Raw genomic sequence first — 16,412 nt, forward strand, 5'->3', positions numbered from 1 at the left:
CCGTTTTGAATGGTTGAAAGTTAATTTTAAAGCCTCAAGTATGGTTTGTTGATAAAAACGGACGTAATGGGTGAAACAATTTCTAAAAAAATCGTACAACGAAGAAACCATTCATCTCTTCCTCCTTTTCCGAGTGATTTTCTCTCTTTTTTTAATCAATTGATATAGCTTTTAGTTAGCTTGAGTCAAATAGTTGGTGCACATTATTTTCTCTCACGTTGTATGTTGAAAAATAATTGCTCGTCGATTTTAGCATCCTGTAAGAGGTAATATACAGTGGCGGACCTACATGGTCCATGTCCGTCCACCCCTAACTTTACAAAAAAAATTATTATTTTAAATATGATATAATCAGTATGAAGACTAAAACCGACTATGTTTTTGTAGTTTAATCCAAGGATCTAAATACCATTACCGATATCGTACCGGGGCTCATATTTTGCTAGGTTACCGGGAGATACCAATGATTTACTGGAGTATCCAGTGAGGGTAAGGGTAAATTGTACCGATGACGTTATCGTTATCGACATGGTTTATCGAAAAATACCGAATTTACCGATGGGTATCCAGTGAGCACATCATTATAAAAAAAGTGTTTTCATACATAGGATAGAAATATAAATAGTCTACGATATTTTCATTACAATACATCACATTTTGCAATTCAACACACTCATTGGAGCAATCAACCCTCTATTATTTAACACCCACGATTATGAGCTTTTTTAAAATTTTCAAAAGTCGGCCCACGATCATTGGCTGAAATTTTTTAAAATTTAAAAAATTGACTTAATTTTTCGGGATTTCGGTAACCGATCCGATTTTTTTTTTCGGTAACCGGCGGTTTTCTCGGTGTCTAGCAGTTATGTTCATACACATACCATTAAGTGCCAAAAACCGGTATACCGATCGATTTTCTTTCGGTAACCCCAGTATTTTAATCCCTAAATTGTATTATAATTCTGGTTTACTGGTATCTTGGATTGCATTTGTTCATATTCCTGGTATTGTATTACTGTTCATTTGTGCTAATCATGAACGCGTACATAAACGCAAAACATCAAATTCAAAGTCAAATCAAAGATGTTTTTGTTTGGTAGTTAACTCAAAAAGTTTTTGTTTTTTATTTTCTAATTTTTGTAGTTGTACTGAAAAATTATTTTGCAGTTATTTTCAAAAAACTGTTTGGTACAGTTTTAATTTTTGTTTTTGAGAAATTGAAAAAACTGAAAAAAGTGTTTGGTACAATTTTCATTTTTGTTTTTGAAAAAATGAAAAGAGAAGATGAGGAAAAGGAGGAGAGAAGAAAATAAATTTTTTTCGAAAAACACATTTTATTTGTTTTAAGTTTTCTTTACTCTTTTACAAAACAACTGCAAAAAATTTTAAAAAAAATTTCGGAAAATTAAACCAAACGCATTTTCGTTTTTTGTTTCCAATTTTTTTAACTCAAAAACTGTTTTTGAGATGAGAACCAAACATAGCGATTATGTTCCAATATTATCTTCTCATTCTCAATGGATATGTATAAACGGCCTTATCATCACTCCTAAGCATTTATATATCTTGGAAGTGCCAACTACATGTTGATACCAAAAGGAAATTGAGAAAGAGAGAAAAAAAAAGGTTAAGAAGAGTTGAGATTAACTATTTGAAAAGAGATAATAAAAAAAAATGGTTATATTCCATTTTGTATTAATGTCCATTGGAATTCCCACATGCATGTGTGAGAAAGTATACAAGTATGACATTCCACTAATTGCTAGATATATTTATAGCAACTTGAAGAGTGGAATTGATAAATAATTCTGCTATTCTCTTTACTCTTTTGTTTTTTTTGTGTGATTGAAATCCCCAATATATTAAGAGAGATATGTTTTCGAGCATCTTCATGTGTTGTGTAGCAATAAAAGGTAAATATCCAAAAGTGAAGTCAAAGGGGCCAAGTTGAGTGGAAGCAGCCAAGTCCTCCTCCATATCCTTCTTTTATCAATCTCTCCATCTCTTTTGCCTCCATTGCTTTTGCTCTCTGCTCATTATTGTTTATTTATCAAAATAAATATTTTTATTAGAAAAAAAAATAACATCACAAATCAATTATATGCACACCCACATGTCCTAAACATAGGCCTCACTTATCCTTTTCCTTGGAGACAAAACTCTTTAGCTTCAAATAAACTTGTGCTATGCAAATGTAAAATTCGATTGATTTGGAAAATTAAAGAGCACAAATATTTAAAAAGTCGTCATATTAAATCCACTTTATATATTATATTTTTAAACCTTAGAAATTAATAAAGTGGCGAGACTGACTATACTTTTACCATTTTTAGATTTTAAAAAAAGTGCCAAGTATGGACAATAACTGCTCATAATACTGTGCTCAATTTAGTTAAAATTTGTGTCCTTTCGAGTAACCTATGAGTTGCCACTTTAGGGAAAAGAAGAAAGAAAAATAAACGCTATTACCATCCACAATTAATATTTTGAAATTTGAAGAGATTATTCACCTGAAGTTTTTCCACCGCATCTGTCTCTGAATTAAAATCATAAAAACTGCTTGCTGCAGTCAGCTTCATGGAAAGAAACTGAAAGAAATATTATTGGCAAATTAGATTAAGTAAACAAAATACTGTTTTAAAAATAAAATGATTGTTTGAATTTGTGTGAAAAAGATGGAAAAGAATTACTAACCTCCACTTGATTCTGCAATGATTGCACATAGTTGATTATCTCATCCAACATTACCGCCATGCCCATAGTCTGCAATAATCACCACCATCAATGAAAATTAGAGTTATATATATAAAATAATAAAATAATTTTATTTTCATCTATGAAAAAAATAAAAATAATTAATTATTTACCTTGTAGCACCCTGGGACAATGTCTTGCAAGCATTTGAGTCTTTCATTGATTTTCCCTCTTCTTACCTAAATAAAAAAAATTTGATCAGATTCAGCCCCACTTAACATCTTTCATATTGAAAGTTTGAGACAAAAATTTTTAAAAATTTATATTTTTTTTTACCCTTTCTGCTAGGCTGTGACTATCTGTAGCCTGGCCTCTTCTGGCTCTAACATGAACAACATCCTTTAATTTCTCTTCCACTTTGTCATGACTGTATTTCACTCTTTTCCCTTTGGAGCCCTGCAAAAATAAACACATATATATCAAAATTCAGAATGAACAATAACAGTAGTAAATAAATAAAAACGGGATAGAGAGAGTTACATTTTTTGTGGTGGTGGCAGAAACAGACATTCCTGAGCTGCTTTGATCTGATGCCTCAACGTTCACTACACTCTTTCTCTTCTTGCTCTCATGGGAATAACAATAATCATTATTGTTATTATTATTATTACTATTATTATTATTATCGTTCTCAATTGGGTTATGAGAAGCAGAAGAGAGATTAATAATATTATTTGGCTGGAAATGTTGAGGAATGATCAACTCAGGAGGAGGTTGGTTTTGGTTGGGAAAGAAGTTGGGATGAATTGATGAGAAATTGGGCAGGAATGAGGCTTGGGAGTTGAAGAGGGCAGAATTGTCAAATTCCATGCCTTGAGTTTGATGATCATCAAACACTACATGTTGACGATGATGATGGTCTAACAAGGGTTTTATCATAAGCCCTTGGAAATTATCAGATGTGATCACGAACTCTCCCATAATTATAATCTTCACTTCCTTTCAGCTTATTTGCTCTCTCTCTCTCTCTGTTTATATATTTGGGTTTTTTTTTTTTTTTTGGATAACGTGGTGCTTCGAATGGTATATATAGTGTGTGTGGAATGGAAATGGATCATATCAACATGCAAAGGCAATCACTTTCGGTATTTTAAGTTTATTTTTTATTTATTTTTTATTTTGGGGGAAGGGGAAATAGGGAAGAGTGGAGAAGAGAGGCAATGTGCCACGTTGCAAATCAGGTTTGGCTTTGGCTTTTTGTGTGGGTCCCACTTCAGGGGATATATCCAATAGTAATTCGCCTCCATCATTGTCTTTGCCTCTCACACACTCTTCACTCGAGATAAATTGAATAATGATTGAGTTAAATGCTGTAGAATAATAACAGCCATTCATTTGCTACAAAATTCATAATACAAGGGTAAATATTGGTATTATTATTGATATTATATAGAAAATAATATAATATAATATCTATATGAGAGAGGTGGGTAGAAAAGGGCGTCGTTATCAGCTGGTGACCAATAAGGGCACACATATAGAATAGATATTATATTTATCTTATCTTGCTCTTCATTTTTTTTTTTTATCTCATATTTTAATTTTGTTAATTTCATTATCTATTAGAGAAACAAAAGATCAGCAAAAACCGACTAATTAGTGCCGCGGCAAATAACCGAAATTACGTCGGTTGAGATAAATAATTAAATACAAATGACTTGTCAACAATTGTTGAATTAGGTATGAATTATTCTTTAAGTTAAGATTCAGAGTTTTCGAGCGCATACGCTTACGTGTCGAAAAAAGATCGTGTATGGGTGTGTGTCTCTATATTAGTCTTTTCGCTTATTTGTGAGTGATAGTAAGTGGTTTCGTAATTTGTGAATATTATTCATGATCATCGTAATTGAAAATAATAAATATTGGGTGAATCTTGAGTGAAAATGAGAGGATCTCATATTCAAAGAGAGTTTAAGTTGAAATTCAATGTTAATGATAGAGAAAGGCCGATTCTGACCAGGTAATCATTCAGATAAGACCAACGTGTACTAGTGACTACTTATTATTTAATTTTTTTTCTTTCTATTAGGCAATAGTACTCTAAATGTGACATTGCACCAAACTATAGGTTAATAATTTCTTGTGTCTTTTTTTTATCACATTGTTTGATTGTTTATTGGGAAAATATCATATGTCTCTCTTGTGTTTAATCGTTATGTTGCGTTTATTTCCACAATTTTTAGAAATATCAGAAGTGTCCCTTAACATTCCTATTAATAACAATTATATACCTTAAAACGTGTTTACATATCAAAACCCTCATTTTTTAGGGGAAATGGTGGCAATAATACTCAATGTTTTCTCGAAATACGACTTAAATACTCAATATTTTTTTTCTTTGGCAAAAATACCACATGTTACTATAGTAAGGTTCAGTTACTACTAAGATCGCTAACTGGTAAATGAACGGCCAAGATTGAAGAAGTAATATTAATTATTTGTTTTTGTATTTTATTTTCGAGTATTTGTAAATTAAAGGTTGAAATAAATAGGAAGGAAACGTTTGCAAATTATTTCTGAAGAAAAAAAACCTCAAATTCGTGAAACCCCCAAATTTGTGAAACCCTAAATTAAAAAATCGTCAATTTCGGCGGCTTAAGGTGACAATGTCTGATCAAGGTGATGGAGATGGTGATGACGAACGATTTCGGCTTGAGGAAGCTGAGTACAATAATGATTCTGAAGGTGAGGAGGCTCAGAACACGGACGCTAGAGATTGGCGTGAAGTCTTGAATGATATCTATAACATTGGAGAGGCTAATGATGAAGATTCTGAAGGTGTGAGATCAGATAGCGTTCTCGATAGTCTGTGCAGTGACGATGAGGATGGTGAAGAGGTGTCGAAGAAGAGTAGAAGAGAGTTCAACCCGCGATCAAGTCTGGACAATTTTCAGTTCAAATTAGGGATGGAGTTTCCTTCTTTTGGTCATCTGAGGCATGTGTTGAAGGAAGTGTTCATTAAGAATGATCGTGAGTATAAGATTTTGGTGAACGACACAACTCGGTTGAGGGCTAAGTGTAATGCCACGGGTTGCAATTGGCTTTTGTATGCAAGGCTGCAGGGATCGGAGAAGAAGTCGATTAGGGTGAATACGCTGATTGACAACCATGACTGCGGAATAGTGTTCAACAACAAGCATGTCACGAGTCCTTGGCTAGCGAACCATTTCCTAGAGCACTTTCGACTAAATCCTAACTTGGATTACAAGTGCTTCAAAGAGATGGCTGCGGCGTCCAAATTTTGTCATGTGTCGAGTCCAGTCTTCTACAGGGCAAGGAAATTGGCTCTTGAAAAATTAGAGGGCTCGGTCAAGGAACAATATGCAATTATCGATGACTATTGCAAACAACTACAAGCTACAAACCCAGGTACAACAGCCCTTCTTAAAACTACTTTAGTTCAAGGAAAAGAGTATTTGAAAGAGCTTACATTTGCTTAAAGGCTTGTAAAGATGGGTTCAATAAAGGTTGCAGACCCATCCTAGGTTTTGATGGGTGTTTTCTGAAAGGTTTTTCCAAGGGAATGATACTTGCTGCTATTGGTATTGACGCCAATAACTCTCAATTTCCAGTAGCCTTCGTTGTAGTCGAGAAGGAAAACACGTCATCTTGGACTTGGTTTATCCATTTGTTGAGTGAGGATTTGCAGGTTGATAATCCAAGCCGATTCACAATGATGAGCGATAGACAGAAGGGATTGGAGAAGGCATTGGGAGACGTCTTTCTCGGGGCTGAGATTAGGTTTTGTGTGAGACACTTGCACGCGAATTTCAGAAAAGAGCATGGTGGTTTATTGCTCAAACAGATGTTGTGGGCTTATGCACGCGCAACTACACGTGAAGAGTTTACTAGGCGAATGAACGAGCTGAAAGAAGAAGATGAAAAAGCACATGAATGGTTGGTGAAGAAAGATCCTAGGGAATGGACCAAGTCACATTTCAGAGTAGAAGGCAAGTGTGATATGGTTATCAACAACATGTGTGAGAGCTTCAACTTGGCGATTATGCCAGCTCGCGACAAACCTATTGTAACTATGCTAGAGAAAATCAGAGATTGGCTCATGCGTCGGTTTGCCATTAAAAGAATGGAGGTTCAGAAATGGAGTGCACATGTTGGTAAGCAGATACTGAAGGTTATTGAGATGCATAAAAACACTACAAGGTAAATACATATACTTCATTAACATAAGAAGTTTATAAACATAAAATTTTTATTTTGTGATGATTGTGATGTTATCACAGGTACTATCAGGCAACATTTGCTGGAAATGGGAAGTTCCAAGTCATTTACCATGGATCTGAACAGTTCGTGGTTGACTTGCGAGCCAAGATATGTACGTGCATGTTATTTCAATTAGGAGGGATACCTTGTGGCCATGCACTGGCTTGTATCTGGTCATCAGGTCTTGACTACATGGACTTCATTGACGACTGGTTCAAAAAGGAAGCATATACTGCTGCTTACTCGGGGATTATCGAGCCGATGACTAGTCCGGACAAATGGCCTGAAGTTGGCTTAAACCCCATCCTTCCACCACCAGAACAGCCAATGTCTGGAAGGCCAAAGAAAAAGAGAAACAGATCGAATGATGAACCTGCACCTGGATACGGGCCATTCCCTGAACATGCAACAAAAATCTCGAGAAAAGGGCAAGTAAATCAGTGCAGCAAAATGTAAACAGCCAGGCCATTCAAGGGTCACATGTCGTAACCAAGCTGTAGAAGAGGTAAATTATAGTCTTGTTTCACATTTTGTAACCAACTGGATTATCTTGTAAAATTGTTGTCACATTTTGCAGTCTCGGCAAGTCAAGAAAAGAGGTCGACCAATGAAGGTCAATCCAAATCCGGAGACAGTTAAGCGAGCTGAGAGAAGAATGATGCAGCAACAAGCTCAGTCTCAACCATCTGAGTATGGCCCAACACAGTCCCAACCATCACAGTCCCAGCCATCACAGTCCCAACCATCACAGCCCCAGCCATCACAGCCCCAGCCATCACAGCCCCAGCCACTCACAGCACTCGCGGCGTGGAAGAGAAAATATCGACCAAACATTTAGATTAGTGTGTCAAATAGGCTTATAAGTAGGTACTAAAAATATGTGTAAAGGTCCCTTTTTGGTAGTTTACTATTACTGAACATGCATGTTTTAGGTAGGTCTTTTAGAATGATGAACCTGCTGAACATGTAGTATGTGATTTTGGTATGTCTGTTTTTGGTATGTCTTCAGTATGCCTTTTTGGTAGACTGTCTTCAGTATGACATTGCCTATTTGAATATGAATATAACTAACAAAATATTTTGGCTGTATTTCACATTTTCTCACATTCTGCTTTCTCAATCATAACACATTCACCACCAGCAATACAAAAAAAAAAAAAAAAACCAATTGCATTACACAGAGTAGAAGTGATACTATTAAGTCAAAGCAATACACAACAACAGCAATACACAAATTACATTGCATTCAGCCACAATCTAAACACCACAAAACGTTGACATATAGTAATATAGCCATAAATTGCATCCCTATACAGAGTAGAACAAAGACACAATCAAACCAATCACAACCAAGACTCCAAACAGCCTAAACTTTCCAAATTTGTTACTTCCCGACGGCCCTTCATCACTGATTTCACTCATTCCGTCGTTCATAATTCTGATTCTCTCAATATCAAATTCCAAGTGATTAATTCTTCTGATGAGTCCCGGGATCACTTCATTCGATCTCTTGCACATCTCTGGATCAATCCACACAAAAAAAGTGCAACCCCCTTCTGCCTAAATAATTAAATTCGTCAAATAATTAAATTCGTCAAATAAATAATTAAATTCGTCAAATAAATAATTTTTCAAGACCTTACCTTTTTCTTGTAGCAAGATCGGAACCTCCTCCCTGGGTTCAAGTCCGTCCACGCCGTCCTCTCGACCCACGGCAGGTCACAATTGCAATTGCGACGACCTTCCACGTTGTTCAAGTCTGAGTTCGTGTGCGACGAGCTTCCACGCCACTTTCGAACAATCCTACTAGATGAACTCGACGACCGCTCCTCTGCCATGTCGTCAATTTCGCTCTGAGAAATAGCTTGAAGAAGAAGAAGAATCGAAGAAAGGTATTTGAAGACGAAGAGAAGTTTTTGGGATTTTAGGGAATTCGGGAAAATTATATGCAGGGATGTTTAGGATTTTAATTTTAAAAAAAACTATTTTTCCAACATTTTAATTCCTCAGATACATAGATTAACGCCACGTGGATTTCCGTCTACCAGTTAACGGTCTTAGTAGTAACGGAACATACTATAGTAACATGTGGTATTTTTGCCAAAGAAAAAAAAACATTGAGTATTTAAGTCGTATTTCGAGAAAACATTGAGTATTATTGCCATCATTTCCCCCTTTTTTTATAAGATTTTGTTGATTTATTTAAGAGAAATTGCCCAATTTGCCACAAATTTTATAATTTTTTCCCACTTTCCACCAAAAGACTAATTTTTCCCAAAATACCACCGAGATGTCAACATTGTTGACATCTATGTCAACAATGTTGACATCTCATAGTGAAGCGCAAAAATAGATGTCAACATTGTTGACATAGATTGTGGCATTTTGGGAAAAATTAGTCTTTTGGTGGAAAGTGGGAAAAAAATTATAAAATTAGTGGCAAATGGGACAATTTCTCTTTTTTTAACTAAAATTTGAACAACCCATTTTACCCTGCATGAATTTCCTCCTTTTATACCATGAATTGTCTTTATAATTGTAAAGTAAGAGTTTTCATAGAACTCGTATTATAGATATCCATAAGAAATAAACTAGTTTTTCTTCGAATGAAGTACTTGTTGCAAATCGAAGTCGGTGTGTGCTCTGAGTGCAGCAGAGCACCCAAACCTTAACTAGTAAAATTATCGGTGTTATGACGGGCTATGAGGGCATGTAGGGCGCTGAGTATTTAATCATTAAATTTAGGGTCACACCCTCTTTGGCGAGCTATGAGGGCTTGTATGATTTGCACCTGAATCGATTGAAGATGGTACCATTAGAGATTCTAGATATTTAAAATACCTCAGTCGTCTAAAAGACCGATGCTCGAGGTATGAGGTTGGCTACTTGTCACCTCGAAGGTTGTTGCAGTGGATGTTGGACAACCTTAATTTCAAGATGACAAGTTCGTAGGTAGAAAGCATGCATGCGCCTATGATTCATGTAATAAGTTCCATATGATAGGTTCGCATGTTTTAGATCTTGCATTTATGTGTTATTTGCACGTCACATGTCGTTTAGTCGCTTTCGATACTAGATAGTCCAGTTAACGAGTCTTTCGGCTTATAGTTTATGACCCTTGGTAATGTAGATAAAGGGAAAGCTCTGGCCCAATAGAAGGAGATAGGACTAGGCCGGATAGGTGTCGCTCGACCTATGACGGGTGATGTTTTTCTTTTGAACGGTGAAAGTATATTTTGATACTTACTAATTAGACTTTCTATCCTAGCTATTATTCCGATACTTTTCTATGCAGGTAAGCTATATGTAAACCATGTTACAAACAAAGGAATGCGTTTTGGTTTGTAAGAGTTGCTATAAGACTAGTTGTTTATGTAAAGTAATAATAAAAAAAATTCCCGAAATTTCTTTACTTGATCTATAAGTCTTGTAGCTATCTTCTAAAACGAGATTATTTTCCACTTATTAAATATAAAGAATGTTCATTATGAGTGTATTTGAATGAGAGATGTGATAATGTCGCGGCTCGTGGGCGAGTTACCGCTTGCGGGTCGTGACAATAATAAATAAAATAAAAGATAAAAAGAACAAAATTATTGTTTGACTCGTGCGCTTGGCCTTCCATTTTTTCTTTGTTAAAGATTTAGCAAATGGGAGAGAGTTCTAGAGTTTCGAACTAGAAAAAATCACACAAAGAGTCTTTGATCACGATTATGGAGATTTTGATTGGGCTAATCAACCGGATTCAGAGAGCTTGCACGGTGATTGGCGACTATGATGGTGGCGATAACAATAATTTTTCTTCTCTCTGGTAAGATCTTCCTTCTGTCATCATCGTCGGTGGGCAGGTGCAATCACTCATTTTGAAAATGCGCATTTCAATTTTTAATTTTGAAAAAAAATCAACAAAATTTTATAAAAACGGAGGACTTTGATATTTAAAACACATTTTAACGTATATAATTGATATTAACAAGAATGATATTTTAAACACAATTCTGATATCTTTGAAAACTGTGGGAATAAACGCATCATTTCGATCAAACACATGAGAGACATGATATTTTCCTTTGTTTATTTATTGCATTAGAATATCTCGTAACACAATTTGTTTCAACACTTCACCTGATATCTTGTCTCTGTGTAAACATGAATTCCATAAAGTTCATAATTTGCATGTTAGTTTCTCCTATTTGAAATATTAAAAAAAAATTGTGTCCTTTATTTTGTAGTAATGCAGAACGACAACATTAACATTGATTTGAACGTCCATCCAGCTCCTTTGGGGGATATGCCTCCTTCTATGATGATTGTTCGCCCAATCTCTATGGCGATGGAACAACATCGATTATAGTTGCGTCCGAAAAAAAAACCCTGCAGGTCTTGTTTCGATTAATTCCATGGAAGAAGTGCCTGCTAACGCCATTTTTTTTATTTTATAAATCGGGTGTAATTACAGTGTGTCGGAGATTAAGATAATTCACCATTTACATGTAGTATTTATATATAACAACATAATCTTTTTTTTTAAGATATATCAGATAAGAGATTAGAAGATGTAAGATTTGATTTTAAAATAATAGTTACCGCCGTGAGGTGATAATAATAAGTATTCCATTTTCTTTATTTGATCACAAGTCACAACCGACACATTTAATCAAAACGATTCAGCAATTCGTATAACTTATAGTATATTAGTGTTTACACTCCAAGCTGGGCATTTGCCTATATATGATATGATAGAATTGAATATACATCTGTCCTTAGGCGGTCACAGTTTGTATCGTCGTGAGTCTTTTTTTTCCAACTTATTATTTAATCATATTAATTAATCTCCCATCACTGTTTGTATTACAATAGCTCTAAGATAGCTGTAGAAAGCTAAGTATAGTTTTCTTTAGTTAATGCATATCCACATGTCTCCTTTTGGCGTTGCATTTCATTTTGTCCCCAACTCACTACTTGCTTTATTTTCACTAAAAACAAACAGTACTTTGTTTTTGGAAATCCTTTTGGTCTAAAAAACAACGTGTATTGTTACACTCTTGGTGTTTGGCACATGGCAATTCCTATATCTTTAAATTATCATTTTTCTATTCAAATATTTATAAGATATTATGGGCTATTTAAAAGCCCCAAAAGTTCTCCCTAACAATCCAGCATTTGAATTACTCGAATTCACCGTCTTTTGTGTCAAAAAATGACGCAAAAAATTCCAATTGGAGCGTTGTATTGAAGGTATGACCTAATTCTATCAACATGTTCTATACATGCATGTAATTACTATTATGATGAAAACATTGGTAGCTCTCAACTTCATTATTTCAATTCATTTCAGCTATTGTCAAACTACTCTACAAAGATTCTAATAACACTTTGCAACCAGAATCACCTTTTAGAATTTTGTTGATAAAAAAAAAAAGTTACGATGGATATTTGTTTGGTTTAAACAAACTCACCGAGAGCAGAAGAAAGAATTATATTCAAATCTAAAAATTTAGTAGACAAAAAATATGTAAATAGGAATATAAAGCTAAGATTGAATCTAATATATTTTATATTAGAGACGGCATTTTGGAAAGAGACTTGAACTTTGAAAGTAACGTGCTTTTTTATTTTAATTTTATAAGTGATGTGTCCATACTAAGTATCCAAACAGTGCTTTTAGATGACATGCTCTAATAAGGTAAGCTTTGGTCCTAATCCATGATAAGATCACTTTGATGTCACTATAAAGCTAATGACTCTATTTTACAAAATGAGGAATCTAAAAAAGAAAGGAGCTTAATGATTGACTAAATACCCAATCAATTAGTGACATGCAACTCTTTACCTTTTACTATAAAACATTTAATAAAAAAACTCTTTACTTTTCTAATCCTTCCCTGAGAAATAGTATTTCATTTACATTACATTAGGACCAAATGGCTTAATCAAGCAGACGATGTGCCATATTTCTAGTGGCTTTTTTTTCGTAGAAAACAAGTCTTTAGTTATAAGAAACCAATTAGTCCATGGCATGGACTCCATGCCATCATAAACCAAATTTTCTATATCCAACAGAACAAGCATATATATATATATATATATATATATATATATATATATATATATATATATTATCTTCTTTTGTAGTATTCCATGTCAATCTAGTCCCTTTAATTTTCTTATTAACTATGTATTAATTTATTTTTTTTATATTGGTTCCTTCTAGATTTATGTATTTATTTTGACACAATGTATCTATTTTTCCTTAAAAATAATAATTATTGTCGGCTCTTTGTTACATAGCTGTCAGATTATTATGAACTCGTGGGTCAACTATTTCTCTATACTACATTAATCGTAGCTTTGAAAACTTAGTTATAAATTAAAAACACAATACATATTTATAATTGTGTGCTAATCATATTTGAAAACTCGTGTCATGTTTGTTTACCATTTAATCGTAATAATGATGCTAGCCAAATAAATAAAGATCCATACTCATTTATATTGAAACAAAATTGATTTAAGTCATTTGCCATCATGTCATTTTACTTGAGCCATGAAAATCAAGTTTTTATTTTGTCGACACTGAGTCGAATGCCATGGAAATCACTTTGATTCTAGTATTATGAGCATCTAAAAATAGTAACTATAATTAGGGACAAAGCCAAAAATATAAATAAGAGGGACTAATATGTAATTAAAAATTTAGGGAGGTAAATTTGAAAATTTATAGGAAACAAAAAGAAAAAAGTTAAAAACTTGCAAAGCAAAAAGTGTAAAAAATTTCTAAAGAATTGGGACATGACTTGGTTTTTGTCGATACTAATATGCAAACAACTCTCGAAATGGGCAATAAGCCTTAACATGACAAAGAATTGCAGAAAAACAACATATTTCACCCTAGGATCGTAATAGTATGGGATGGTTATATAGCAAGGGAAAATAGAGATTGATAATACTCCTACCATTTTTTATTATTATTTTTTTTTTACCAAATCATAGGAAAATTATTTCTATCCAAAGCGCGGGAAAATGCTATAGCAAGGAGAAATGTTTTAAAGATCATTGAGTTTGGTACTACCACTATTGATGCCCATCCATTTACTTTAGCCACGTTGAACAATGATGTTGAAATTGGTTTTGGTAGCCATTTTTTTGTAATTTATTGCGAAAATAGCATATTTAAAGTTTTTATTATAAAGATTGGTATTTTTAAGTTGTAGTCAGACTTTTTTTCTTGATTTTTTTTTAACCATCTTTTTAAAAAAAATTGTGCAGTATTTTGGGCTCAACTAACTTTATTTACATGTTTACATTTTAATTTAAGAGGAGAAAAAATATTTACTATTAAAAAAAAAAAGCTATTTCTAAAAAGATTGAAAGTAATCGCTATTTTTTAAATGTTACACTTAAAAATAGTTATATTTGTAATTTTCTAATAGTGATTTCCACGGGCCGTCCAAAACCATAAAAAGCCCAGGTGCAGATCAACTCTGGCCAAACTGAGCCCGCATGACTCCCAAAAAAAAAAAAAAAAAACACACACACATACATTCATTTGTAAATTGTATATTTAAAGATGTATTATTTTGTAGTTTTTTTTTCTTTAAAGGAATAGTATGAAATAGTTAAACGGGATACTCTTTATCAAAATTATAGTTAAATTATTCAAATATTAGAAAAAAACCTAATTCTTGCATAATTCTCTCTCCTTTTATGGATATAGTACTCTTAAGGGGGTCTACTCTAATTAGGTTAAATGCCTAACTTCCCATTATTTTTTTTTAAGGGATATATTACGGATTATGAAACAAAACAGCCAAATTAAATTTTGGCCATTTGTAAAATTGTCATAATTTTGATGCTTTTAAATAAACGGTCAGTATAATTAGAGATGACCAAAATGTCATTCCTTTAAATTTAAAAACCATGGTAAAATTCAGTAATATCTAATTAGCTTCCGAGGACGAACAAAAAAAAAATTCATACAACAGTTAATAAATAAAAACTAATAAATGAAACCCAAAAACCAAAACTAATTCAAAACATAGGAATATATATTCAAAACTAATAAATGCCCAAAAAATATGGCAGAAATATTATGTTAAAAAAGACAAAAAAAATTGGGTAGATATAAAACATGCTCAACCAACTTTAGCCAAGGCTAAAATAATAAAATGAAAAAAAGAAAAAGGAAATACAAGCACACTTGAGATTGACTATTCCTTGAACAAATTTTAAAGGTTGAGTATTTCTTGAATGGATTATGTAGAAGTGGTTTATTTGGTGTGATTTCTCATATATTATTTAGTGGTTAAATAAAAAATTAATTTAAATAGAGGGAGAAAAAATGATGAACACAAATAGTATAAGTTTCATTTTAACAATTATGCTCTATCTTGCGACTTCAAGTAATTAGTATTAGCTACTAAGTATATTTTAAAAATTATGCTCTAGCGACTTCAAGTAATTAATATTAGCTAATACATTTCACATAAAGAGTTCCTATTTAATTTTCGTTCTTCTTGTTCTTCTAAACAGACTTGAACTATGTAGATATAAACCTGGCTTGGCGGGAGATACTGCGACTCCCGCTCCCGCCAAGCCCAGACTCCCGTTACTTAGCCAAACGGGAGTCCCACCTAACGGGATTCGGACCCCGTTAGGTGTAAAAAAAAAAGAAAAAATATTAAAAAAATGATTTAAATGAGTTTAAATAATTATATAAAATGACTTAATTGAAAAGATTTTAAAGTAAATGGGTATAAAAGAATTATAAAAAAAAATGTGAAATTAAAAATAGGCCTCCTAAAAAATCTCACCGACCCTTAAAAAAGTGCGACGGCGAGGAAAAAGAGCACTCATTTCCTCGTTAATTATTTGAAAAATTATCCCGGACAAGGGACGGGATATCCCTTAGTTATACAAGTTAGTCTAACCATTGATGTTTACATTTGCGAAATCAACTTCAAAATCGTCAAGAATATCGAAGCACATGAATGTTTCTTGTGCTCGATTTCTATGTTGAATCCAATCCTTACCACACGTCAATACTTCGACCATCTCCGGTTTCAAGCTACATCTTCTATTGTCGATGATGCGGCCCGCGCTACTAAAAGCCGCCTCAGATGACACTGTTGAAATAGGGATGGTGAGGATGTCTTGTGCCATAGATGACAAGGCTGTGAACCTCCTCACATTCTGTCTCCACCAAACCAATAGGTTGATGGCTTCGTCATCCGGTTTGACCCACTCGTTCCGATCGTACTCTTGGATCTCCGGATGGGACCGTGCGTCGGCTGGGCTCGACCTCGTCTGACTTGTCCCAGCTTCTTGTTGTTGAGGCGATGGACTGCAAGCGGGGGCGTTGACGAAGACATTCGTGTATTGGTGTCTTCTTGGATATTGCGTTTGTGATTGAGATGCTTGTGCTCGATATTGCGGTA

At 33.8% G+C, this 16,412-nt stretch overlaps 2 protein-coding genes across 2 annotated transcripts; one reads left to right on the top strand and one right to left on the bottom strand.

Annotated features, from left to right (window-relative positions):
- Window positions 1-1,657: 1,657 nt before the first annotated feature.
- LOC149384012 (transcription factor BEE 1-like) lies at window positions 1,658-3,807 on the bottom strand. Its single transcript, XM_089629028.1, has 6 exons — window positions 3,235-3,807; window positions 3,031-3,150; window positions 2,868-2,933; window positions 2,695-2,763; window positions 2,511-2,588; window positions 1,658-2,029 (listed from the first exon to the last, which is right to left on the bottom strand). The coding sequence occupies exons 1-6, from the start codon at window positions 3,673-3,675 to the stop codon at window positions 1,934-1,936; spliced, it is 870 nt and encodes a 289-aa protein (XP_089485154.1). The 5' UTR covers window positions 3,676-3,807; the 3' UTR covers window positions 1,658-1,933.
- Window positions 3,808-5,894: 2,087 nt separating this feature from the next.
- LOC149384013 (uncharacterized) lies at window positions 5,895-7,431 on the top strand. The gene is made up of 2 exons (XM_089627969.1): window positions 5,895-6,915; window positions 6,996-7,431. The coding sequence occupies exons 1-2, from the start codon at window positions 6,278-6,280 to the stop codon at window positions 7,429-7,431; spliced, it is 1,074 nt and encodes a 357-aa protein (XP_089484095.1). The 5' UTR covers window positions 5,895-6,277.
- Window positions 7,432-16,412: the final 8,981 nt, after the last annotated feature.

Source organism: Urtica dioica, chromosome 10, assembly GCF_054948205.1.
Source record: "Urtica dioica subsp. dioica isolate 48M chromosome 10, U.dioica_male_clone48M_v1_H2, whole genome shotgun sequence".
NCBI lineage: Eukaryota > Viridiplantae > Streptophyta > Magnoliopsida > Rosales > Urticaceae > Urtica > Urtica dioica.

Coding starts and splice junctions, on each gene's coding strand:
- LOC149384012 (XM_089629028.1), bottom strand. CDS start 3,675: ATGGGAGAGTTCGTGATCACATCTGATAATTTCCAAGGGCTTATGATA. Junction 2,589..2,694: donor CATTGCAGAATCAAGTGGAG/GTTAGTAATTCT, acceptor TATTTCTTTCAG/TTTCTTTCCATGAAGCTGAC. Junction 2,030..2,510: donor ATGCGGTGGAAAAACTTCAG/GTGAATAATCTC, acceptor AATAATGAGCAG/AGAGCAAAAGCAATGGAGGC.
- LOC149384013 (XM_089627969.1), top strand. CDS start 6,278: ATGATACTTGCTGCTATTGGTATTGACGCCAATAACTCTCAATTTCCA. Junction 6,916..6,995: donor ATGCATAAAAACACTACAAG/GTAAATACATAT, acceptor ATGTTATCACAG/GTACTATCAGGCAACATTTG.